The sequence below is a fragment of the Papaver somniferum genome, unplaced genomic scaffold (assembly GCF_003573695.1).
Source record: "Papaver somniferum cultivar HN1 unplaced genomic scaffold, ASM357369v1 unplaced-scaffold_131, whole genome shotgun sequence".
NCBI lineage: Eukaryota > Viridiplantae > Streptophyta > Magnoliopsida > Ranunculales > Papaveraceae > Papaver > Papaver somniferum.
Window position 1 is genome coordinate 5,351,142 of NW_020622270.1, and position 26,420 is coordinate 5,377,561.

The following is a 26,420-nucleotide window of genomic DNA, read 5'->3' on the forward strand; positions in this document are numbered from 1 at the left end:
GATTCTCGATCATTATTATACAGTGTCATAGTATTGTTATGTAATATCCAAGTCCAATTGTATCACGACTTTAACAATAATACTACGGTGATATGTATCACTCTCCCTTAGTCAATACCCCATCTCGATCATGGAAACCACTCCCCCTTACACAATGATCCAAAAACCATATGTATTTGTAGTGTGAACTACATTATTTCTCCCCCTTTTTGTCAATAAAATTGGCAAAGGTACAAGAACGGGATCATAATGAAATTTCCACAAGAGACATTTCATAGACTAAAAGAAAAATACATACCAATTTAATTTAGATGCAATCATAAAGCCGAAGCTAAATGCATTCATCAATGAGTTTTAAGATACAAGATAACCCCTACAAGATTCCACATCCGCACACCCCGCAAGATATTACCATTAAGCACAAGTTCAAAAGAACTCTCCCCAATTTATGTCATTCCCGAAAGAACAACAAGAGTGACCTTAATTTCGAAGGAAAAGAAGGATTTTTAATTGGACACCAAAAACCATAGGAAAATGATTTTCTATATCCAAAACTCAATCAAATTAATCACAAGTAAACCCATGATTAATTTAATTGGAATACGCAACTAAATTAAACCACAAAAGTGATCAATTTAATTGATTGTGCTCAACATAAGTAAACTTACGGAGCTACGACTAAGGTAATCATACGGAGATGACTAAATTAATCGTTCACATACACAACATAAGGAAAAACTTACGGAATATACGACTACATAAAGCAATAGAACATAGTTAGTATAGCCGTTCATATACTCAACACAAGAACTTGTGGAATATATGAAAACTCAAGTAGACTAATTACAAGAGAACCCATAATTAATCTAATTGGAATACAAACTACCAAACTAATCACGAAAGTAATCAATTTAATTGTCAAAAGTTTTGCTCGACAGAAGAAGACTTTCGGAGCAAATAACTAAATAACCAACCAAGATGATTAATTTAGTTCATAATGCTCAACATATAGCATCTTATGGAACAACCATCAAAGACAATAAGAATAATCAACTTAGTTGTATCGTTCTCAACATAAGACACACAATGGAGCCTTCACGATAATACAAAAAGAATGGATCAAAGAAGATCAATACTGCGGAATACATACAAGGATCTATTCTATCTTTCCATCACTATATGCAAAATGATATAATAGACTTTATCCTTGTCACACAAAAGATTTTACCCTATTTTCCGTCAAATAAATGACTGCATAGGCATAACTTTTGTATTTGTCAAAAGTCCATTCGTCCTTTCATCAATACGAATACCAATTTATGAACGACTTTACTTTCGACAGCATATGGGACCTTCAAGTTCATGGACGCAAACAATACATATCCCATAAACAATTGCAATATCACAAAATCATAAAGATTAATACTGAAATAACAATCTTTGCCCTTAGAAGGTAGAATCAATTTTTTTCGCACGAATTTATACCAAGAGTGGTTACCAAAAGCGTAAGATTTCCTTAACAAAGAAGAACATACAAAGTCATTGACGACTATGCACCATAGTTCACATGAGATGATTGTGAACACTCAAGAATATATAGCAATGTGAACTACTACCCATTCTCGAACTTCCTTCTTTGTGATTCACCAACATCACTCTTTTAACTGCCACAAAATAGCTTAGAATAGGATTTCTCCAAGAATCGCAGTGCCCAAGTCCAAGAGAATAGAACAAGTGCAACGAAACGGAGCAAACACTAAAAAACAAGAGACAGGAAAAAGACCAATACTAACTCATCCAAATTCAACAGTTCTCATCTCCATTTTGAAGGGAATTCAATAAGGAAAAGAATGCAAAAGGAATGAGGTAAATCCGAGTCGGACGAAGAAGTTACGGCCAAAACAAGTTTACCGAATATCTACGTCAAGTATGCATACGGGTTTGCGAACTTAAACCCCTGGATTTTGATTTTGAATGTTGTTATGCATACTTGGTATGTGTACCATGTAGTCCAAACATCCCGAACTATTATTTTCAAACCTAAAAATTTAAGAACCTTAAAAACAGATCAAGTTAGGTAGAAATGAACTATAAGCAAGATTATTATAAGTCTTCTAAGCAAATAAAAGTACAAATCTTACTCGAGTTTATAGACATACCTTTTTAGATGAATCCAATCGAATTCTACCTCCTTACCGAGCATAATGTGTGTGCCCCAATTCTTGTGCTTCCCTCACCGTATACCAAGCATGGCATTCCTTGGTGAGGATGCACTTCCAACACAATAAAATTGTGTTGGGGTGAACAAAGTTTTTCTCACCACAAGTGATCTTTTTATTATCATGAAAGAGATCACTTTTAGAACCTTTCACATCCAATTCCATTTTTCCAAAAAACTTGTTAAGTTCCAACATCATGGATACTGCCTTTTCCATAGTCATGGAGTTTTCTGGAAGATCATTCATTTTCACACTCAAAACATCATTGTCTTTCTTCGGTATCCACTTCTGAGTGCGTTTAGGAACAGTCAGAACCTTCTTCCCATCACTCTCTTCTAGAATTCTTGGAAGAGAATGGGATTGACTATTCTTTTGCAAGTTAGTCTTTCTCCAGTTGGGAGAATCGGATCTTGTCTTCGTCTTCACGAAGTTATACTTTTGATAACCATTACGATTATGAAAAGGATTCGTACGATGTTTATAGGCAAATCTAGGTCTATCATAGCACTGATTCCTTTGCTTAAAGGTTGGACAATTACAACCTGTAACGTTAAGAGGATCAGTCTTAACATATGATCTTGGTTTCACAACTTCTTGTGATGCCCAAACAAGAACATCATGAAGTTTCTCATTCCTTATACGGAAACGACATCTCCTTTCCAGGTGACCTTTATTTCCGCAATAGTGGCAAACATAAGGAATTTTCTTACCTCGATCCGTGTGTGCTAACTTTGGAGGTTGATAAACTTTTTTCTTTTGAACCTTAACTGCCGGAGAAGGTATTTCATTTTTTTCATCAGTGGAAACCTTTTTTGGAGAAGAATCACTAGCCTTGAAAAATTTTAGCCAATCCTCGTGTATCACGATGATTTTTACTTGCTCTAGCATAGTGGTTAATTTTCTTTAACTAATATTGAACTTTTTCAAGTCATCTTCCAACATCTTGATTTTATCAAGAGCATCAGCTAAATCAGCCTCAAGGAGTTTTTCTCGAGTGAGATAAGCGCCTTCTCTGTCATCTAAACTTGTTTGTTGGGAGTTAAACCTTGCTTCAGATTCTGCAAGTTTTTCTTCCAACAAAAAGTAATTTTCATAAATATTATCACATTCAAGTGACTTCATACGTAGGTTTTCCTCAGAATCCTTGAGGATCTATTCGGTAGAACGATTCGAAAAATAAACACCTGCGTAACATCTTCTCAATCTCTTGTTTTCTCGATAGAGTGGAGTCAGAAGTGGTGTGACATGAGAAGTTGTAATCTTCTTCATATTCCGCGAATCCAAAAACTTAACATACTCTGAGACTTCGTCATCAACATCTCTATCAATATCTGAATCACCTTCATCAGAAAGTTCATCCAACATTTCTTCTAGGAGAGTTTCCCAATCAACATTTTTTACATCAAGAGAATGTTTGGATATTGACTTAGATGTGACAGTTCTCTCAGATGAATCCGATCTTTAGAATCATCTGGTAATTTCTGAACTGATACGTTATTAGAGATAGACTCGTCCATAATCAGATCACTACAAACACAGACTTATAAGGTCTTCAACGTGTTTGCCTGCTCTGATACCAATTGAAAAAGAGGGGGTCTAACAACACCACCCAATATTTCGCTTAGCAATCTGTATGGAATAACTCCGAAATACTTTGCTAGAGAATCAACTAGACAGTCAGACTCAATCTATATAAAAGTATCTCAAGGAGTTAATATCTCTCTCTTGATTTGATTTTTACTCAAGCTAAAAAATATAGAGAGTCTTTATCAAATATAAGGAATAACTTGGACGGTACCAAAGACCAATGTCCAAGGATCAATCAATAACAATCAACAACCAAAGGTTGGATTTCCAATTGATGATCACGAACGCACAACCTGTATTATTTCAATTATATAAAATATAATGCGGAAAAGAAATAACACCAGAAATTTTGTTAACGAGGAAACCGCAAATGCATAAAAACCCCGGAACCTAGTTTAGATTGAATACACACTGTATTAAGCCGCTACATACACTAGTCTACTCCAAGATAACTTCGGACTGGACTATAGTTGAAGCCCATGCAATCAGTCTCCCACCGATCCAAGGTACAGTTGTACTCCTACGCCTATGATCCCAGCAGGATACTACGCACTTGATTCCCTTAGCTGATCTCACCCACAGCCAAGAGTTGTTGCAACCCAAAATCACAGACTTGATAATAAACAGATCTGTCTCACACAAAAAAATCTATCAAAGGATAAATCTATTTCCCACAGATAAACCCGAGGTTTTGTTCCGTCTTAAGATATAAAATCAAGGTGAACAGGAACCAATTGATAATCCGGTCTTATATTCCCGAAGAACAACCTAGATTAATAAATGACCTCTCTACAATCCTTCCTGACTACACAAGAGGATTGTCGAGGAATCACAAACAGTGAGACGAAGATGTTTGTGACTTCTTTATCTTGCCTATCGGAGAACTCTCACGATCTCAAGTCAATCAATCGATTATACTCGTACGACAGAAGATGCAAGATCAGATCACACAACTACGATAAAAGTAGTATTGGGCTGGCTTCACAATCCAAATGAAGTTTTTAAGTCGTTAACTTGGTTTTAGAGAAGAAAACCAAAGGTTAAAGGAGAATCGACTCTAGCGAGCGCACTAGTATCACACAGACATGTGGGGATTAGTTTTCCACAATGCTAGATGTCTCATTTATATAGCCTTCAAACCAGGGTTTTTCCTTATTTACAAAGCAATCCATATTCACCGTTAGATGAAACCTGATTTAGATTCAAGATAATATTTCTCAACCGTTAGATCGAAAACTTAGCTTTTCACACACACTTGGGTAGACGTTTACTGGGTTTGTGAAAACCATGCCCAAACGTGTACGTGTATGTTGGTTCAACATAGTAACCCAAAAGGTTAACCATATGAGCATTTCATATTAACCTTGTTCTTCTTCACCATAACTAGTTCAATTGACTCAAATGAACTAGTTAAACAGTTGTTCAATTGCTATGAGATCTTATGTAACTACACAAGACACAATTGAAACAAAGATGATTCGATTCGATTGAATTGGCTCATGAACATTATAGCCACGGTTTGCATAAAGCATTCCTTAGTTATTCCAAGTTCGCGGACTTAAGTTAATCGGTTGAGTTTTCCAAACTCAGCAGAAATTCTCGGAAAGAGAACTTCCACCAGTGCGCGGACTGGATTCGTGGAATGAGTTCTTGGACTTAGCACACAAACGAGTTTTGGAAAATGCAGCAGAAATTCTCGTTCGATAACTTCCGACAGTTCACGGACTGAGTCTGCGGACTGGGTTCGCGGACTTGGCCAGCCAATTCCATAATCCTCCCGATTTCTCTTGATCAAAAAAGTTCGAAAACTTTGGTTCAAAGAATACATGGTTATGTAATCTAAACTCTCATTTCAATTATTGAGACATTCTCAGAGGACGCTATCACAGACTGATTCACGTCAGAGAAATTCTCATAATGATTGAAAATTTTCATGACCTTCGTCACTAGGTGAAGATAAACTTGATCAAAGCGAAACGCTTTACCAACACATGATTTCGAGATAAAAAATAAGCAATGAATGCTCAGCTCGAAATGTCAAATGTGTATGATCTAGTTTATATAGCATACGACTTTTGTCTCATAAGAAGTGGGAGATAGAGTAGATAAACTTTTGAGTGATAGATAAGTTCAAGTCTCCACATACCTTTTTGTTGATGAAGTTCCACGGTTCCTTGAATGGATCTTCGTCGTTGTATGATGAACCGCCATTAAGTCCTTGAGCTCAACTACACTTTTCTATCCTAGTCCGAGACTTAGCTATGTAGCTAGGCTAGAAATCAAGACTCATAGTTTTGATCACTAACATTGACAAACATGCTTGAGATAGCAACGCATGCGAGGTCGACCGAGCTATGCTCTAACAAATCTCATCAAGTGTCGCAGCAAGACATTTGTTCCCAGTGTATTTTCTACGATTTGGGCACTCGTTTGCAAAATGACCAAATCCCTTACACTTAAAGAACTGAGGCATATCCTCGTCATCAGTTTCATCTGTGTCCCTTTTTTTAGGAGGAATACGATTATGAGGTTTGACTGATGCTTTACGCTTATCTCTAGAGAACCGTTTACTTCTCTTCAACAGAAGATCTCTAAACTGTCTTGTGATCATCGAGACCGATTTGTCAAGATCTTCATCTGATAAATCAGTCTCAGAGTGATCGTCTTTAGAGATATACACATTTTTACTTTTATCAAGTAATTTTATGTCTTTTAGTGCTTTGAACGCAACATCCTTAGATTTGGATGAATATTCGTGATCAAATATCTGAAGCTTCCAACCAGCGTATTTCTGGAGAGATTATCAAGGTTATTTCCCTCAACGATGGCATGCTTCTTAGAGTCGTATCTAAATGTCAGCGATCTGAGAATTTTCATCACAATGTCCTTTTCAGGAATATTTTTACCCAATGTAAAAGATGCATAAGCAATTTCAGACACTTTGTGATTAAACTAATCAAATGAATCTTCATCTTCCATACAAAGGTTCACCCAATCAGAATTAAGGTTTGGAAGCCTAGCTTCATTTTCACTGGTATTACCTCCGAATACGGTTTCTAAGATATCACACGCATCTTTAGACCTAGTGCAATTTGACACTTAGTGCTGAATATTTGGGGTAATGGCATGTATGATGGCATTCAAACCGTCGTATTTTTGCTTTGCAGCAAGTATCTCAGCAGCATCGTATTTGCCAATATTCTTTGCAAAAGTAGCGTTACCTATTGCCACAACGGGAGCATCATAGCCATTAACAACATATACCCCTGATTGAAAATCACGCGCTTGAAGAAAAGCTCGCATAGAAATTTTCCACCATAAGTAATTAGAGCCATCGAAGAGTGGTGGTACGTTAATAGAGATAACACCTCTGTCCATAGAGTCAGATCGCTACAAACACAGACTTGTAAGGTATTTAAACGTGTTTTCCTGCTCTGATACCAATTGAAAATGCGAGGGTACAACAACCTCACCCAATATTTCGATTAGCAATCCGTGTGGACTAACTCTAATATACTTTTAAGAGAATGAACTAGACAGTCAGACTCAATCTTAATAAAAAGTATATCAAGAAGTTAATATCTCTATCTCTCGATTTGATCTATACTCAAACAAATAGAAATCTGTGAGTCTTTATCAAATACAAGAGATATAAACTTGGATGGTATCAAAGACCAATATCCAAGGATCAATCAATTTCCAATCAACAACTTAAGGTTGGATTTCACAATTGATTGATACAACGCACAACCTGTGATATTTCAATTATATAACAAAATATAATGCGGAATAGAAATAACACAGACACCAGAAATTTTGTTAACGAGGAAACCGCAAATGCAGAAAAACCCCGGGACCTAGTCCATATTGAACACCACACTGTATTAAGCCGCTACAGACACTAGCCTACTACAAACTAACTTCGGTCTGGACTGTAGTTGAACCCTAATCAATCTCACACTGATTCAAGGTACAATTGTGCTCCTTACGTCTCTGATCCCAGCAGGATACTACGCACTTGATTACAACCCAAGGTCGAAGACTTTAATAAACAAATCTGTATCAGACAGAAAAGTCTACGATAATAGATAAATCTGTCTCCCACAGATAAACCTACGAGTTTTTGTTCCATCTTTTGATAAATCAAGGTGAACAGAACTAATTGATAACCTGGACTTATATTCCCGAAGAACAGCCTAGTATTATCAATCACCTCACAATAATCTTAATCGTATGGTAGCGAAATAAGATATTGCAGAATCACAAACGATGAGACGATGATGTTTGTGATTTATTTTTATCTTGCCCTATCGGAGATATAATCTCAAGTCAATTATTCAATTGAACTAGTACGATATAAAATGGCAAGATCAGGTCGCTCAACTACAAGAGAAGTAGTTTCGTCTGGCTTCACAATCCCAATGAAGTCTTTCAGTCGTTAACCTACAGGGTCTCGAGAAGAAACCTAAGGTTAAAAGAGAATCGACTCTAGCAAAACCAACTGGTATCACACAGGAGGTGTGGGGATTAGGTTTTCCAGTTGCTAGATGTCTCCTTTATATAGTTTTCAAATCAGGGTTTGCAATCTAAGTTACCTTGGTAACAAAGTCATTCAATATTCACCGTTAGATGAAAAACCTGATTCAATCAAGCTAATATCTTTCAACCGTTAGATCGAAACTTAGCTTTTCACACAAAAATCAAATGTATTCATTTAGGTTTGAGTAACCGTACCTAAACGTGTACACTTAGTTGGTTCACAAATAGTTAACCAATGGTTAGCCATATGAGCACTTTCATATTAATTGTATTCATCTTTCTCATAACTAGTTCAAATGACTCATAAGAACTAGTTGAAGAGTTGTTCAATTTCTTAGGTCTTTATTCATAGACACAATTGAAACAAAATCGGTTTGATCCATTTGACTCAATTCATAAACAATATACCCACGGTTTGCAAAGATTGCATTCCTTATAATTTATTGTTTTAAGTTTATGAACTACCGATTTGAGAAATAACCAGCTTGGGTATGCGTATGGGTATGCGTACCTTAGCTACCGGATTTGAGTTTACAAACTCAAGCAGAAATTTTCGGTTCGAAAACTTCCGTGGGTACGCGTACGGGTATGCGTACCTAAGGTGACTGGTTTACTAGTTTGCAAACTACAAACTCAGCAGAAATTTTCGGTTGAAAACTTCCGCGGGTACGCGTACTCAACCTATCTCCTTCACCAATACTGTATGCACACATACACACACTTGGTTTTGGGCACATGGATTTATACACTAATGTGCGAACACACTATATATTCTTATATCCATAGTTGGAAATCTCAACTCTATATTTCAATCATTGAAACATTCTTCTATAATGTTATAACAATTATTATTCACGAATATCATCGTCAAAGCTAGTTTTAATATTGAAACTTCATCATGAATTTCGTCACGGGTAAAGATGAAATTGGTTAAAGCAAAAGCTTACCCACACATATTTCGAGAAAAAGATAGGCGAGTAAACTCCGCTGGAAATAGAAAATGTGTATGTATGAAAACTATCATACTTATACGACTATTGTCTCAAGAGTAGGAGAGATAGAGTAGACTTTTGAGTGATAGATAAGTTCAAGTCTCCACATACCTTTTTAGTCGGATGAAGTTCCACTGGTTCCTCGAGTAGTTCTTCGTCTTCGTAAGATGATCGCCATGCAGTCTGGAGCTCAACTACACTTAACTATCCTAGACCGAGACTTAGTCATAAGTAAACTAGAAATCAAGACATATAGTTTTGATCACTAACATTGACAAACATGCTTGAGATAGAAACGCATGTGAGTTCGACCGAGCAATGCTCTAACATGGGCTACTAGTACAATCGGTAGATAATGAACATCATGAGACTATAATAAACATCACGAGTCTACCGATTGTGCGTATCTATTTGAACAAAAAGGTATAAGCGGTTGATAAAGTACTTTATTATCTACCGATTCTGAGACGTTAATGGTGCTAAATACATTTAATCGTCTTTTTAATCAGTATTGAACCTTGAACATGATATTCTTCATGATGTTTCTCACCTTCTTCTTCATACCCATCCGTGTTTGTTGTTGACTTAAGAAAAAATGATATTCTCCACCATTTTTTTTCTTTCTTCTACTCTAAAATCTTAAAACTACAAAACTAAAATAATTTTCCTTTATATAATCTAAACTACCCATTGTTAAGGGTAGAATCGACATTATGAAAAATGAGAGATAAGAGGTGGCTTCATTTTAAGTTTGGGTGACCCTATTTTATCTTATTAGTCGTCCCTAATTCTTCCGGGGTCACCCCTAATGACGCCAGATAAAAAACTCAAATCTCATTTAAGTAGATGTTTGTACCGTCTATAAAATAGGCAAATAGGCGGACAGTCCGTTAATTAAGAAATTTTTACATATCTTGTTGTCCAACTTATTTGCATATGAAATATCAGATTAGAGTATACATAAACTAGGGTCGTCTCTGACTTTTTGATGACCCTGGGCGAAGAACTTTGGAAATCCCTTCCAACCAAATTTTATTCAGCAAAAGTGAACTAATACACTTTTCTATATTGAAACAAAAATAGACTACTCATATGTAATTGAACCACTACTGTCACAAGCATAAATCTAAGTATGGGATTGAAACTTTTTTTGCATTGGTTACTCAATGTTACCGTTAGTTGTATTACCTACCGATAGAGCGAAACTTTAATTTACCATTCAATCCTTACGTTATCATTTTGACTTGCCAATCTACTAGCCGACATCACTGTAACACAGTAAAGTTATTGGGAGATGATAATAGTAATTTGTGTTCGAAAAAACTCGTAGCACAATTAAAAAAAATGGCCATTTAGATTTTAAAATTAAATTGGTACAAAAATTTATAAAACAGTGAGAATAATCACCTCACCAAATCTAATCTTGGTGTTCCTATTATCAATAATTATTAGGAGGGACGGTTTTATAATATAGATATGTGATTTACAAGGATTCGCACATAGCTAAGTGATTACGAGCATAAGAAAGTAGTATAGATAGCAGGTCATTTAAAATTTTGTAGAATTTTTTATTAAGAATAAATGAATTAGAAACTAAAATCGGTCCTGACATAAACTATATAAATGCATGTATCCAAAATCATAAAAGACATAAAATTTCTAGGTTACCTAACCACCAAAAGAATTATTGTAATAATCATATCAATACAATATTTCGCCCCTACGTTAAATTCATGTTTCTTTTATTCATCTTTAGTTCGATTTCTTACCCTATTTCACATCATCATCACTAAATCAATCGTGTTTAGTGCCTATTTATAATTTTAGGTACAAGCAGTAGGTTAATAATTTGTGATTTTAGGTACAAGCAGTAGGTTAATAATTTGTGATGGAACTCGCATCCAGGGCGATTCCAGTTTATTTCCACAAGCCTTTGATCACCATATATATTATAAGAATTTATTTAAAAAGGCTACTAAACATTCATAGAAAAAAAAAAGAAAAAAAAAACCCTGAAGGGACCTATTAAACAAAAAATTAAATAAACCAACGATAAAAAATGCCTAAAAAACTTACGGACATTAAAATTCCTGACACTTTTAGGGACCACTTATTTATCCCCACCTAAGGATAAAGGATAAGGGGTGTCTATATTTGGTAAAAGTACCAAACTACCCGTACTAGTACAATTTATGTTTCTACTCTTTAAACTATAAACTATTCTTTTTTTTCTAAATAATACAATTTTTTATTTACGAATACAAACTTTTAAAATTATATTCATACAAAACTTTGTTTAATAGCCAATTTATAATATGTCAACAAGCTGAGCATGAAGCTTGTTGACATATTATTAGGTTAATATAAATTTTGGTTAAAATTAGCAACAAGCTGAGCATGAACACCCAATCTATGAAAAAGATTATTTTTATTTATTTTTTTGCATAATTTTATTTTAAAAGGTTTGGGATTTATTAGTTTTTCATAAATATTTTTTTTTATTCAAAAATAAATTTAATAAAAATTAAGTTTTAAAAAAAATTGGAAAAAAAATTGGAAAAAAAATAAAAATGAATCTAGGTTTGGAAAATGTATTTCTGGGGCGACTTACATAATCGATAGGTAACTAAATTGACAAGGTTGTCGATTATGAAAGTATAAAAATTCAAAAGTTTCAAAGTTTGGGAAAACTGAATTATGGGGCGACTTTCATAATCAGTAGATAATTAATATGTCAAAACTACCGATTATTAAAGGGAAAATTCAAAATTTTATATGTTTGTAAAAAAATAATTTTGTCATAATCTGTAAATAATTAATTTGTCAAAACTACCGATTATGATAGGAAATATTCAAATTTTATATGTTTGGAAAAATATAATTTTTTCATAATTGGTAGATAATTAATTTTCCAATTTTAAATATTATGAAAATAGAAAAATTCGAAAATATCAAACTTTGGGAAAACTGAATTATGTGGCGACTTTCATAACCGGTAGATAATTAATTTGGCAAAACAACCGATTATAAAAGTAAAAAAATTCTAAATATTGGAAATTTGACGAAACTACCAAACATGAAAGAAGAAAATCAAATTTATTTGGGATTATTGTACAATTGGTAGTAATTAAAATTGTTGAAACTACCGATTATATTAGGATTTTAATAAAAAATGAAGAAGCTTAAGGATCCTCAGTGTGAACTTCCTTTGTTAAGCAACTGTGCTGGTGTATCTAAATTATATTTCACGATGCGTACTACCAAACCGTCCGCTATTCAACCACGTATTGATCTCTTTGATTGTCAGCTTGAGCTACTTTTAAGACACCCGGTGATGGGTAATGGTGCTGGTTTTGGCCCTTTCCAACTACACATCTATACTCTCCCTATCAAATATGGCGGCTTGGGGATTTACACTATGTCTGACACCAGCAGATATTTTTTTCTAGCCTCTCAGAGTCAGACCAAGGCTGTGCAGCAGATTATACTCGACAGCCTATACTCAGCATGTTGTGAGAACAATCTAACTTACTAGCAGGCTCTAAAGTCCTTTATTCAGGTTTGTGGTTTTCCTTCTTCATACAACATTGAAGAAACTGCCCCCTTTCCATGCACTCCTTGGCAGTTGTTTATTTTGATGCTATGAAGAAGCAAATACCAAACCAATTTATCTTGACTGAGAGAGACTCTACTACGTGGTTATCCAATACGATCAAACGAGCTCAAGATTACCTTTTGGCGGTTCCCATAAGTGGACTCCACCAGTGTCTTGGGTCGGTACAGTTTAAAGCTGTTTTGTGCTATCGACTTGGCATCCCACTCTTTCCCAAAGGGGGTTTGTGTTCTTGTTGCAAGCGGGAAATGCATATTGTCGGTGATCATGCCTTGCATTGTTCCAACGAAGTTGGGCTTAAGTATCGTCATCATTATCTTGTTCGGGATGTGGTTGCTAATATGTGTTACAAGGCTGGTGCATATGCTAGGAAGGAAGTGTGTCTGGGCCTTCTTTCAGACGTTACTGCTTTGAGAACTGCTGACATCTTTGTATATAGCTGGGAAAATGGGAAGGATGTGTGTCTAGATGTCATTGGTGTTTCACCTTTCACCATTGGTGCGGTACTGTTTTTAAGTCATGAAAAGCCATTGCCAATGTTGTTTTGCATAAACGTAAGAAATATCTGGAGAAATGTGCAACTTATGGTTATGGTTGGGGGTTTTGGCCTTCGCTATCTTACAGGAGTTTGGTGAGATTTTTGTTGTGTTTTTGAAAAGGCTTAAGAATTGTTTAGCTAATCTTGATGCATGTAGTAGTCATAGTAGTTTTCTATTTCATAGATTAGGAGTTGTTATTCAGAGAGGTGTTGCTTCCCAGCTTGTTGCTGGGTTGCCAACCCTCCAAATTGACCCTGTGTAATTCTTTATTTTAAAATGTAAAATATTTTTATTTTTATAATTTCTGAAAAATATAAATAAATAAAAGAATTAAAAAAAATTATCTACCTAGGGTACATTCACCATTACGAAAAACGGGATATAAGGGATGAGTTCATTTTATGTTTGGATGACCCTCTTTTTTTTATTAATAGCCCCTAATTCTTTTCAAGTGGCCCCTTAAAATGCAAGGTAAAAATTGACCACCCTGATGACATCCGAGGTGGAGGGTTTTCTTATCTTTGTTTTTCTTTTTTTTTGCCGTTTGTGTAGACCCATTGCCTACTAAATATGATCAGGATGTCCTAGTCTGGTGGATAGTCCATCCGGTTCCTGTTGTCGGAGAACCACTTTTGTAGTTGTAGGAAATCCTACACTGCACCCCTCATATGATTTCATTAACATTTAACTCATTTTAGATTAACAATCATAATTTTATTGATGAATCTTTGAACAATCTTACAAGAAAAGATAAAGGAATCAAGAATAACCACTGCTCTAGATTTTCTCTCTCCTATTTACTTGCTGCTCACCCCGAAAAAGATCTCTCCCTTTACTTTACAACTGAACGACTATTTATAGGGAAGTACATAGTGGATGACAGCTAATCTGTCCTTTATTTTCGGATATGGCTTGCGACATTCTCGCAGCCTTAGAAATGTTAATCTCGCAAACTCTCTTATTTTCACAGAACCATCACATTTTTCTCATGATTTTAGCTGACGTTGTTTATTATGTCATCTATGAAATTTTTCTGCGACGCTGTTGTGTTGTGTTGTTGATAATTTCACTGAGGCATTGTCTTTGCGAGATTCTGAACCTACATCTTGCCTCTTCTCATATCTTTTCTGCGAAGTAGAGAATGATGTGAGAAACGCCGCAACTGTCCATCTCTTCATATTCTGCATTTATCACACGTATCCTTTCTTCCATTTATTTCTTGACACGTCTTCTGTAACCGTTGCTTTTCAACCGCTCACGTCTTTTCCCCTTAATGGTGTTTATTTCTCCGAGTAAAAAAAATCTTCTTTATATACTCTTCTTTCCATTTTCTTTTTACTTTCTCTTTTCTTTTTATTCTCTCATCTATGCAACTCTATTGTTCTTCCGTAAGTTCTGCCACTGTAATTCTTCCCTCTTCAATCTTCTTACTTTTTATCCATTCCCATACTCTATATTAAGATATGCCTCCAAGTGGCCACAAACATGAGAAAAACTTAAAAGATGTCCAAAAAGATCTTGCTGAGAAAGGTTTCACACTTTCTACCATTCCTGGTGAAAGTGCCAAGTCAATTCTTTCTATCAAACTTTTCTCTGATCAACATTGTGATGATAAATCAATCATAATTTCACTAGGTCAAATTCTCGCAGGTCTCCCCATTCCTCTTTATGACCCAGATATTCCTCTGTTCTATGAAATTCACGCTCACTCGGGATTTTCGCGAGCTATCATCCAATTGAGTGGGGATAGCATCCATCTGATGCTAGAATTCGCTAACCGTGGTGCTGGTAAAGGATCTCTTTACTCCAAAGAACTTAGAGATCCTAAATTCGCGAACTTGGAGATAATTGCTGAAAAATACACAGTAGCGAGTTTCTTTGAAAATTATGAATTGATCTCCATGAAGAAAGAGAATACTCGCTGGGGTATTCTCTTGAAAAGGAAAGATAATATTGATGAAGCTAAAATACTCATGCAAGACATTGATTGGCATTCTGGTAAGAACACAACTCCTCGCCAATCCAAAGATGATAAATGGTGTGTTTTTCCCTTAATGCTAAAAGGACCTTACATTGCTGTGTCAAATCTTCTTCCTGAGAATCTCGCTACTTATCAACCTTGGGTATTCTCTTGGACCGAGAAGGAGAAAGAGGTATGTTTCTTCCATTTTTGCTCACTTTACATTTCTTTATTTGTCTTTATTCTTTTGTTCGCTGACTCTTGCGACATTCTACAGATCCAGAAACTGAAAGATAGCTATCATAGGACTAGGAAGGCTAGTACCTTGTTATCTTCACTCATACACAGATGAGGTAAGAAATATTCTCTTATGATTTTAAACAGTATACTGTTGCTTCTATTTCTTATTTCTATCTGTGTGTGAAGATTATTGCTGAAATAGAAGAACCTGTCAATGTTGCTAGGACTGGTGATAAAGGAAAGGGTGCTCTTCGCAGGGAAAAACCAACTGCTCATCCTTCAAAGAAGAGAAAAACTCGTTCTTCCTCTCCTTCAAATATTCCTTCAACTTTTTTGGTGATAATACATGGATTTGAATTCGTAGATGTAAAAGACTAACAAGTAACATAATACTTTTCTCTAATGTCTATATAGGATATAGTTAGTCTTTAAATAACAATCTTGTTAAAGGGGCGGCATGTTCCATTGGAGGGGCGACAAGGGTGATAGCAATGTCCCTCTTATTGGTTAGGGTATGTCCTATTGGGGTGTAAATTGACCAGATTACCCTACTCCTATTTTTAACCTAATGGAATCAGAAAAATCAAAACAGTTTTTTGATTTTTTTCATCTTCTCTTTTCTTCTCCTCCTCCAGTAAAATTGAAATTTTCATCGTCCTCGAGTAATCAGCGATTTGAAAAATTGATAATCGTTGATTGAAAACTATATTTCCAAAAGACCCAGTTAGGGTTTTGTTTATTGTGTTTGATTTAAGTTAGTTTTGATTCAAAAATTAGGGTTTTGGATCAAAATTGAAATTGAAATTTCTGTGTTGCATGTGTGTTACGGTTGGTAATAACTCCAATTGGAACCGTAACTATAGATTTGGTTGATGTTACGGTTCATTTAACTCAATTACCAACCGGAATCTCTTGATTTTGTGATAAAATATTCAGTTACGAATTTCTTTTCCAACCGTAAATTACTTACGGTTGGTCTCGTTACTTAAGTTGCGAACCGTAAGTTGTCCTGGATGTTTCATTTTCTTTTTACGTACGGTTTGTAATTGCATCACTGTTACCAACCGTATTTGAGTTACGACTTGTAACTCAAATAACCTTACCAATCGTAGGTTAATTACGGTTGATCTCGATTCATTAGTTACCAACCGTAATTTGTTACGGTTGCTATATGTTGTCATTCTACCAACCGTAACTGGTATTACGATTGGGTTTTCCCAAAATTGAACCAGTTACGGTTGGTATTCGATACTTTTGGAACCGTGAGAGTTACAGTTGGTAACGAGCTAAATTCCAACCGTAAGTTCTTCTGAAATTTTAAAGTTTCGATTTTTTTACGTACTTTAGATAATTTTGAGCGACAAAAAGCTAATGGGAACTAATTTAGAGATTCACCCATCTCAAATTTGTCACTGGAATCACTCATTTTGGTTGAGTGAATCAAAATCTAGGGTTTCACAAAAATGTCTTTTTTCTTCTCATCACAACTTTTTTTTTCAACTCTAAAAATCTAATTTTAGAGTTATTATAAGTGAAAATTAATTATCAACACTAATCTTGATTATCATCACTAATCTTGATTATCAACACTAATCTTGATTATCATCACTAATCTTGATTATTAATAATAAGGGTTAATTGGTCATTTCCATATTTTTTTGATAAGCGGTGACATGAATTACCATGTAATGATCCTTTTTGTCTTATTAGGTTGCCGCCCCTCTAATGGATCATGCCGCCTTATAACAGGATTGTTAAATAATGCTCCCTGGCTTTAAAGTTTAAACTAATCAACGTGTAACCATCAACTTGCTAACATGCACAGTAAACAAGCAATTTAGTGGACTCGGAGAGTCGCGGTTGCCGACTGATTCCACCGCAAAGAGTTAATTAAGATGTTGCATTCATAAACAGGTCGATGGTGCATTATCGATTATTGTCAATGGATCATATATACATCAATAGATGCCAATTGATAGTTTCGTGTATGAAATGGATGTACTTTTTTTTTATTTTAATTTTTGAATCTGAGGAAATTAAACTTGTCGGATTCCTATATATTAAAAAACTTAATTTTTAAAGTATATTGTCTCACTAGGATAGCTTTCGTTCGGACGGCTCCACGATTCATCATCGTGGGGTGCTTCGTCTAGAGCAGAAATCATTTAGATGTTGTCTTTTTCTTTAACTTGCCTTTCAGAAATATAATACTCCTGTCGCCTGCTAGTTTAAAGAAGTTGACATTTTAAGAAAAATATATAACAAGATAATGCAATGGTGTGGTGACGAAGAGGAGGAAGAAGAGTCATCGTCATCTCTGAGAAATATGAGTTTGGAATATCGGATAAGATTAACCAGTCCTACGTCGTCCAAGTGGCTAGCCTCTAATAATGTCGTGATCACAATCTGCAGTTTTTGTCTATCTAGGCTTTTAATAGTCCATTATTCCTGAAAATAATCAAACTTCACATGGCATTATTACAAGGACATTTGCTACACATAAACAATTCTACCACCAAGTTGAGTCAATCAAACTATAGTAATGTAATCAAGTTTCAGCTGCAAGATCCTTATCTACCGGCGAATTATGCATATACCTTTTCTAATCAAATTCTTGGAAGCTTCTGTTCGATGCATTTTGTAGTTGTTAATTATTATAATGAACTGCATCACGATCAGTTTTCAAGTCTTTGTCGAGGAAGTCGTCTCCTGTTAGCGCAATGTATGGTTAACCGTTTACTTCTGTAATTTTTTATTATCAACATGTTCACATGGCTTGGTGGTTCAACGTCAAGGATGTAATTAATTGGCAATCGACTATCAAACTGACGCATACGATGATGAGAATATATATAAAAAGGCATCGTGGAATATAGTACCCAACATTGACATCTTCTCACCAATCCGATCCTTCTTCTCCTTTAATCGCCTTCTTTCTCCACTTCATCTCAGGGGCCGGCACCCGTCAGAGTTTGTAATCGCCATCCTACAGAAGTACAAGAAATTTTTGCAGAAGGTAGTCTCTTAGACTTTCACGTTATACATAAGCATGGATTTCATTTATGAAGCACTGTCTTGATTGTGTTCAACTCTTTCATGCTTTTTTATTTCTCTTCACTTAATTAATTGGAAGGATATTCTCATATTATAGACTCTTTAAATTGCAGATGGTTGGACACAGGAGAGGTAGCATTGCCTTCTTTGCAACCTATCGAACACCGGTGCCACTAGACATATATTCATGCCCACTCCCACTTCCAAAGCCAGCAGAGAACGATGAACTCCCCATGATTGATGACAAAAAAGATCAATACAATTACAATGGCAGAGAAATTCCGAAGGATGCTCTCAAGAAACTTCTCAAGCACACAAGATTGAATTCGAAAACTGAAGGAAAAGAAGCAGATGTAGATAACGGTAATCTTTCAGGCATTGTTTTCGTCTCTGAGCGAAACAACCTTGAATTGATTCACGTAGCGCTTCGCTTTCAGAGCCCACCCAAAGTTGAAGTTTTCTGCTTAGCTGATATTTTTGGCGTAACCCCTGATTTCGATAAGGTTTGCTTGGAAGATAGTGGTTGCTTTACTGATAATCATCTCATCTATATTAGCACCAAGGAACCAGCTAAGGAGCGTCGCCAGCCTTGGACTGCCGTTTATCAAACCGATCTCAAGACCGGAGAAACTAAACGTCTCACACCACCAGGTTTCTACTCAACTCTCTTCTATTACTATTGTTAGTCAAACGTACCATGCCTTATTATATATATATATATATATATATATATATAATGACAGTAATTTTCATATCACTGACTACACGTGCGTCAAACCAGAGATCGCTGATTTAAGCCCGTCAGTGTCACCGTCCAAAAAGACGATAGCTGTGGCATCATACCAGGAAAAGGAAGGTGGTTGGGAAGGTGAAATCGAAGATCTAAAGACTAACATTTATACCATGGATGTAAAATCACCCCACACTCGCAAGATGATTGTAAAGAATGGCGGTTGGCCGACTTGGGGAAGTGACAATGTCATATTCTTCCACCGTAAGGATGATCCGATAGATCATCCAAAAGGCGTTAAACTATTTTGGAGTGTATACCGAGTCGACATTAGAACTGGTGTTATAAACCGTGTAACTCCGGAAAAAATCGATGGGTTCACTCCGGTAGCCATTGATGAGAATAGAGTGGCTGTTGTAACTGTTCGTGAAGTATCGAAGGGGTTAGGCGCAGCACGTGAGGTTGACCAGTTTAGACAGATTGAGATTTTTGATTCAAATAACGAACACAGTACAAGAATCACTCAGAATACTACATCATCAAAAGCGGATCACTTTAACCCCTTTCTGATGGATGGTGGGAAGCTCATTGGTTACCATCGTGGCAGGAGTGACAAACTCTCGGTAATTATAGTTATCTACCCATTAATGTATCAGTTTTGAAGTGTTTAGTACTAATGCAATTATATGTTTTTTGGCCGGAAACAGTTTGACAAAGCTGTGGAAAGACCGTTTCAGACGCTTGACTCCTCACTACCAGAAGTAGGTCTATTCAGAGTGTCAGGAGTTTTTCCAACAATTTCCAAAGATGGAAAAAGGCTTGCATTTGTTGACAATGAGTTCAAAGCTGTGTGGGTTGCTGATGGTAATGGATTGCATATTGCGTACGAGGTATGTATATAATATAAGTGTGTTTGTCTGTGTTTTGAATGAATTGTTGCAGAATTATGCTGTTACTAATCACGTGAAACGTAATTGGGTTTGCTTATATAGGAGGACGGACCGGACAGACTCTTCTCCCCAGTTTGGAACCAGTGTGAGGACACATTGTATGTATGTGTTGGACCTTCATTTAACAAGATAATGAACGTGAACATCAATGCTATCACCAATGTATCGAAGTATAGACGTCAGTGTCATGCGCTTACGGATCAACACAATAATGCCTTCCCATCTAGCAGTCCAGATGGTACGTAATAATTTTCTTCATACAATTAAATACCGTTCGATATGTACATGCTTTTTCAATTGGCTGTACTAATGATTTGAAAACTTCAACAGGGAAGAAATTAGTTTACCGATCAACAGGGAAAGACGGAAACAAGAATCTGTACATAATGGAAGATTCAAAACGCGGGGTGATCAACGGAAGGGAACCAAGAAGGCTAACAGAAGGGAACTGGACTGATACACATTGCCAATGGTCGCCAAAGGGAGATTGGATAGTATTTTCGTCAACCCGTGACAAGCCTGTAGGTGCACCAGACACAGACCAAGGTCTTGACCCAGGATATTTTGCGGTGTTTCTGGTGAAGTGGGATAATCCAGATGTTTTGGTAAGAGTGATGACCGGTGGAAGTAATATCTCAGGGCATGTGAACCATCCGTGCTTCAGTCCGGATGGCCGTAGCATTGTTGTGACTGCAGACCTTGCAGGCGTGTCTGTTGATCCCATATCTTTGCCTCTGTTCGAGCACTCTGTGAGGTCTTATGGAGATATTTTTTCTATCGATCTTCCCGAAGATCACCTAATAACATACCAGGATGGAAATTACAAGGATGGAAAACATGTTAGGGATGTGGAAAAATTCACGCGAATTACACACAGTAGGTACGAGTATTCTACTGCTACTTGGACTAAGTTTGCGACTCAGGATCCAAACAGAGCATGGAGTATGCGTTTGCCAGAAGGAGACTTCACTCCTTCATGTCCTTATCTTCATCAAGATGGAGGAGAAAGTTACCACATGACTGGCCACCTGGTCCTACCAAGAAGATGCTGTTGATTGTGTTTGTGTTCCTTGTCTTTAATTCTGCCTTTGTGTTTCTCTTATGTTTTGAGGGTGAATTTTTTTTTTGTCCATGTAAGATTTTGCTTGTGGTGTTTAATGAAACTTATGAATGTTCTTTTTATATCAGAGAACCCACTGACCGATTCTTCATAGACAACAGCTCGTTAGATCTACTGGATCAACTGATCAAAGATCGGAAAAGATCTAATTTGACCTCCTTGTTAGACAATACGTTAGGGTTCGAAAACTATAAGAACACCAAACTAACAGAACCCTAAGATAAAATTCTTTTTATTACGGATAACCACCTTTGTTATAGAAATAATAAAAAAACGAGTTTTTGTAGAATTACCTCTTTACAAGCTCAGGATTTATTTTTTATTTAATTTTTAACTCAAAAAGGGCAAGATTTATTATTTTTAAAGTTCAGTGCATCACCAAGGTGGTAAAGAACTGAAAACAAGAAAAGACAACTCGATTATGGCAGAGCTGTTGAAACACCAAAAAACACACGACATTAATGCATTAGAACCTCCCAATTATTCAATACATTTTGTAGTGGAAATGTAGGGAAAGCAAAGAGGCAGAGAGAAGTTCTATTGATCAGAGTAACATGTATTACATAAATATATTCCTTTATATACAAGTAGGAAGAGAACCCTAGAAACTATATTGGGCCGCACATCCATGGGCTACAAGCCCTACAACACTCCCTTTGTGCGGTCCACTAGAACTTCATATGTACTGCTTCACATTTAGTGCTTCGAATATGGTTCTTCAAATTTCGTCCTCTCCTTGATGACTTGTGCTGGAATCAATTGCCTTATTAAAACTTTGACAAGGATAAACCCAGTGGGACAAAACTTTGGTACAACTATTCACATGTAGTACTTGACATGTTGTCTCATATTTTACATGTAGTTCATCACATGCAATACGATCTTCAAAGATCGACCAATCTAAGTTAATTGTCTCGTTAAAACTTCGTCAGGGAAACCCAAAGGGACAAAACCTGAACTAAAGAAAAAGAGTACAATATTACGCAAACGTGTAACATAGTTAGACTCGAATATGTTGCCTCATTAAAACCTTGACAGGGAAAACCCAGTGGGACAAAATCTTGACGAAGGGAAAAGAGTACAACGTGACAGATGCAAGTTAAGGTGATCTGATACAGATGATTACTTTGCTCCGTTGAAGTTGCCTAGTTGTTTCACAACTCTTGAGGAAGAAAATCCTCGTGGGAAAGACAATAGCTTTTGCTGGGAAATTACATTCCCGGTGCTTGTTGTTGTCTCATTAAAAACCTTGCCGAGTAACAAAACTCTGTGTGAAAAAGCAACCTCGGTGAAGGAAAATATCTCAACACACCAATAGATGCTCTCCCCTGATGTCAGACAATTTTCATTAATCTGATGCAGTCAAAAGGAGTTTATCACACTTTACTTTGGAGACTTGAATGTTTATAAGACCCCGTTGTTGATTCTGGAAGTTACGATGTTTAACAGACTACCGCATTTCATTTCTTTGATTCAGATATTTTCAGTAATATCAATTCGATCTTTATGTCTTCAACGTTCAACATACTTGATGCTTTTAGTGTTGTCTCGCTAAAAACCTTGTCGAGTAACAAAACCCTTTGGGAAAAAATATTCTCGATCGAAGGGAAAAAGAGTACAACACAGCTTCAATTTCGAAGTAAAATATGTCGACATCATATCCTTGGATCCTCCCCCTGATGTCGGAATCTCCCCCTGATTACTTTCAGAGTTGTTCCAGATAGTTCCTTTAGTCATTTATTTTTCGAAACTGAATATTGGTAATGACTTAGAATATAACCTACCATATCTCCCTCTGATTACTTTCGTTGGAGAAGAGATTATTGTTCCTTCATAATCAACACCTTTTGGATTGCACTTTATTATCATTCCTTTTAATGTCTTTGTAGGGATAAAACAAATTTATGTCAATGATTACTTTTAAGTACATGATTACATTCACTATACCTAGCTAACAAGTTCCCTGAGGATGTAAAATTTAATCGAGTACATTATTATACTAAGTACAATAATGCGTCTATTGTACTTAGATATGGGAATTTCATGTCCCAACACATTTTCGTCATATTCCTTTTGGACGAAATGGTTACTTACTTACATTTGAACCTCGACTAATCATGAGAGTGCTATCAAGATGCATGTCTTTGTTAAATTGCCCGATAGCTTTAGACATATGTAAACTGGTGGAATAATATACCACAAGCTCAGTATTCGATCGAGCTTTCCCTAGATTTTTCATCTCAAATTCGGATTTTAAATAGCTTTTAAGGTCTCTTATTACATCAAGAGTACACATCATGTCCGTACCATCAACATAAATAGCTACAATTCCAAATCAGGAACTTTCTTATGAATACGCAAGGAAAAATAACTTACTTGTTTATCCCCTACAAATCAAATAGCCACTTAGACGGGTATACCACATCCGCCTGATTGCTTGAGCCTATAAGTGAGCGTTCTATCTAAATGTAAACGCACTCTGTGGTTTAGAGTCGTTTGATTTGGGCAACAAAAGTCTATCAAGTACTTTTGTAAATATTTTTTTATCTCTTGATTCTTTCAAAGATACGTAACAACCACATATACATGCTGCATTTCAAGTCCTTTTGAAAGTACCAAGCTAACTAAGTAGCAGAACTCTATAACGTTCATTATAAGAGAACAATTCCAGGGATTTTTGAGAAACCTCACGCCACAAGGAGAGTCTTTGTACTTTAAGACTACTTTCTTCTCATTATGCTTTATGACAAATTAATTATGTATGTCCAATAGGCTTTACACTTGGTTGGTTAGCACTACCACACCAAATACCCGTATATTTGCCAAAGAACTAAGTTCTACCTGGATTGTGTAGACCAAATATGCAATTTATTTGAAATTAATCAAAATAAAGCATGGTCGATATCATTGTGCTCTACTTCTGGAGAAACTATTTATGGATTATGTCATCACTGTGCACGCACGATCCTTCCATTGACTCATGTGCATTCTCATAATCCGTACAGGATTTCATTGTTATCTAGAATCATTAAAACTTCGGAGCGTCCTCCAGTATTGATTCATGGACATAGTCAGAGACAATCAAATGAGATGATTTCATTAATGATACAAATTAGGTTGTGGCTTACTCATCTACTTCCTTTCTAGGTGAGTATTGATCAAACCTGGTGGTCTCTCCATCTTCCTTTGTGGAGCCACGACCTTAACTACACTTCCACCAAGTGTAGTTGCAACACCTTAGTTTATGGTGTACCCCATACTGAGGATTTCTAACCTTGGAGGATTATTTGCAGCTGGTATGTTTGATCTTGTCATGTTGTCGATATCAGTGCACTTTATGAAATCGATTATTCTTTGTCACTTCACATTTATATTTTTGGAGTACAAGAATTAATATAAGACACAGTGGGAACACACCACGACAATTCCTGTCGTTCCCTTAGAAAATATGTTTTCTTATCTCCCCCTAACGACGGGAAGACTGTCTCATTAAAATGACAACCCGCAAATCTAGCGGTAAGAGATCTCCTGGCAAAGGTTTTAAAAATGTGGATAATTATTGGGAACTCATTTACAATATAACTTAACAGTTTTGAAGACCCACCATAATACGATGTGGAATCGTAATGGCACATGTGTAGTGCAACCGAAAATACGTAAGAACACGAATGTCAGGCTTAAATCCAGTTACCAACTGGTACGCAAAAAAGGTTGACTAGTATTGGGGTTTAAACAAATTAAGTAAAGATGCGCATAATATTGCATATCCCCAAAGCAATAAAAGGTAGGTTAGTAAGGATAACCTATTCCTTAGACACCATCTGTAACCTTTGATGGTAGCCTCTGCGAGACCATTGGGTATAAGATGCTCTATACTGATCCTATTAAACATGCAATATTCATCAAGAACTTTTGATGTAAATTCTCTAGCATTAACAAGGGTGGTGGGCCTTTGCACTTTGCATTGTGTTATATGTGCTAGGAATTTTCAAACGCAAATTTTTTGGGAACTATAACTAGTCCAAAATGTCAAAATATTCACCAGATCCATAAGTCACTTTAATGGTCCGCATTCTGCATGAACATTTTTCTAAATTTTACCTTGTTATCTTTGTAATATGGATTTGTTACCATTTGCATCTTAGGATGGTCTCGATTCTTTTTTACTGAAGACTTTGTGAAATGAGTGATATGCTTTCTTACTTAAAAGCAATAGGTTTCTCCCGTTTTTTTTCACTCAAATAAATTGATGTTCGTATGAGTCCTTTCAAAAACGATCATCATGTCATAACCAAAGTGGCTTTATGGTTATGCCCAAAGCCTATATGAGTCAATTCCCAATATTTCATCGTCGGAGTCAATATGGATTCAATAATCCAAGTACTATAGTGATTTTCATTTCACTAGATTGACTCACTAATTTCTCTAATACACTAGAGAGTATATAAAAGATGCATTCAATTACATTCTCATCACTGTGAGTTTCCACCTGATATCCACTTGCATGGGTTTATGTGGAATTTAGGAAGGTGTGATTATCTCTTGGTACATGTAGAGATTTTTGTGACGTCTTTGTTCTATCTTGAAAAAAGTTTTTGAATAGTGTTGTGCTCGATGATCCAATCCTCATAGTCACATTATAAGGAAATAGTTCAACAAGTAGTGTAAATTCCTTAAGCTAGTGGAAGAAAAACAACCATGAGTTAGACATTTGGGTCTTAAGAGTTTTAATAAGTGGTGTGGTCTTATTACGTAATAAAAGTGGGATTCAACTCAAGTACTTTAGACTGAATATATATTACGTTTCACCCAATATATCTCAAGTGCTTTAGAGAATTCATGTCTCGTGTTTTCATTCCATAGGTGCAGATATTGGA

General features: G+C 36.0%; 1 protein-coding gene across 1 annotated transcript; it reads left to right on the plus strand.

The window, feature by feature from the left end:
• Positions 1 to 18,584: 18,584 nt before the first annotated feature.
• LOC113332382 lies at positions 18,585 to 21,605 on the plus strand. The gene is made up of 6 exons (XM_026578928.1): positions 18,585 to 18,705; positions 18,857 to 19,394; positions 19,525 to 20,096; positions 20,181 to 20,363; positions 20,466 to 20,661; positions 20,754 to 21,605. The coding sequence occupies exons 2-6, from the start codon at positions 18,857 to 18,859 to the stop codon at positions 21,476 to 21,478; spliced, it is 2,214 nt and encodes a 737-aa protein (XP_026434713.1). The 5' UTR covers positions 18,585 to 18,705; the 3' UTR covers positions 21,479 to 21,605.
• The last annotated feature ends 4,815 nt before the right edge of the window (positions 21,606 to 26,420 follow it).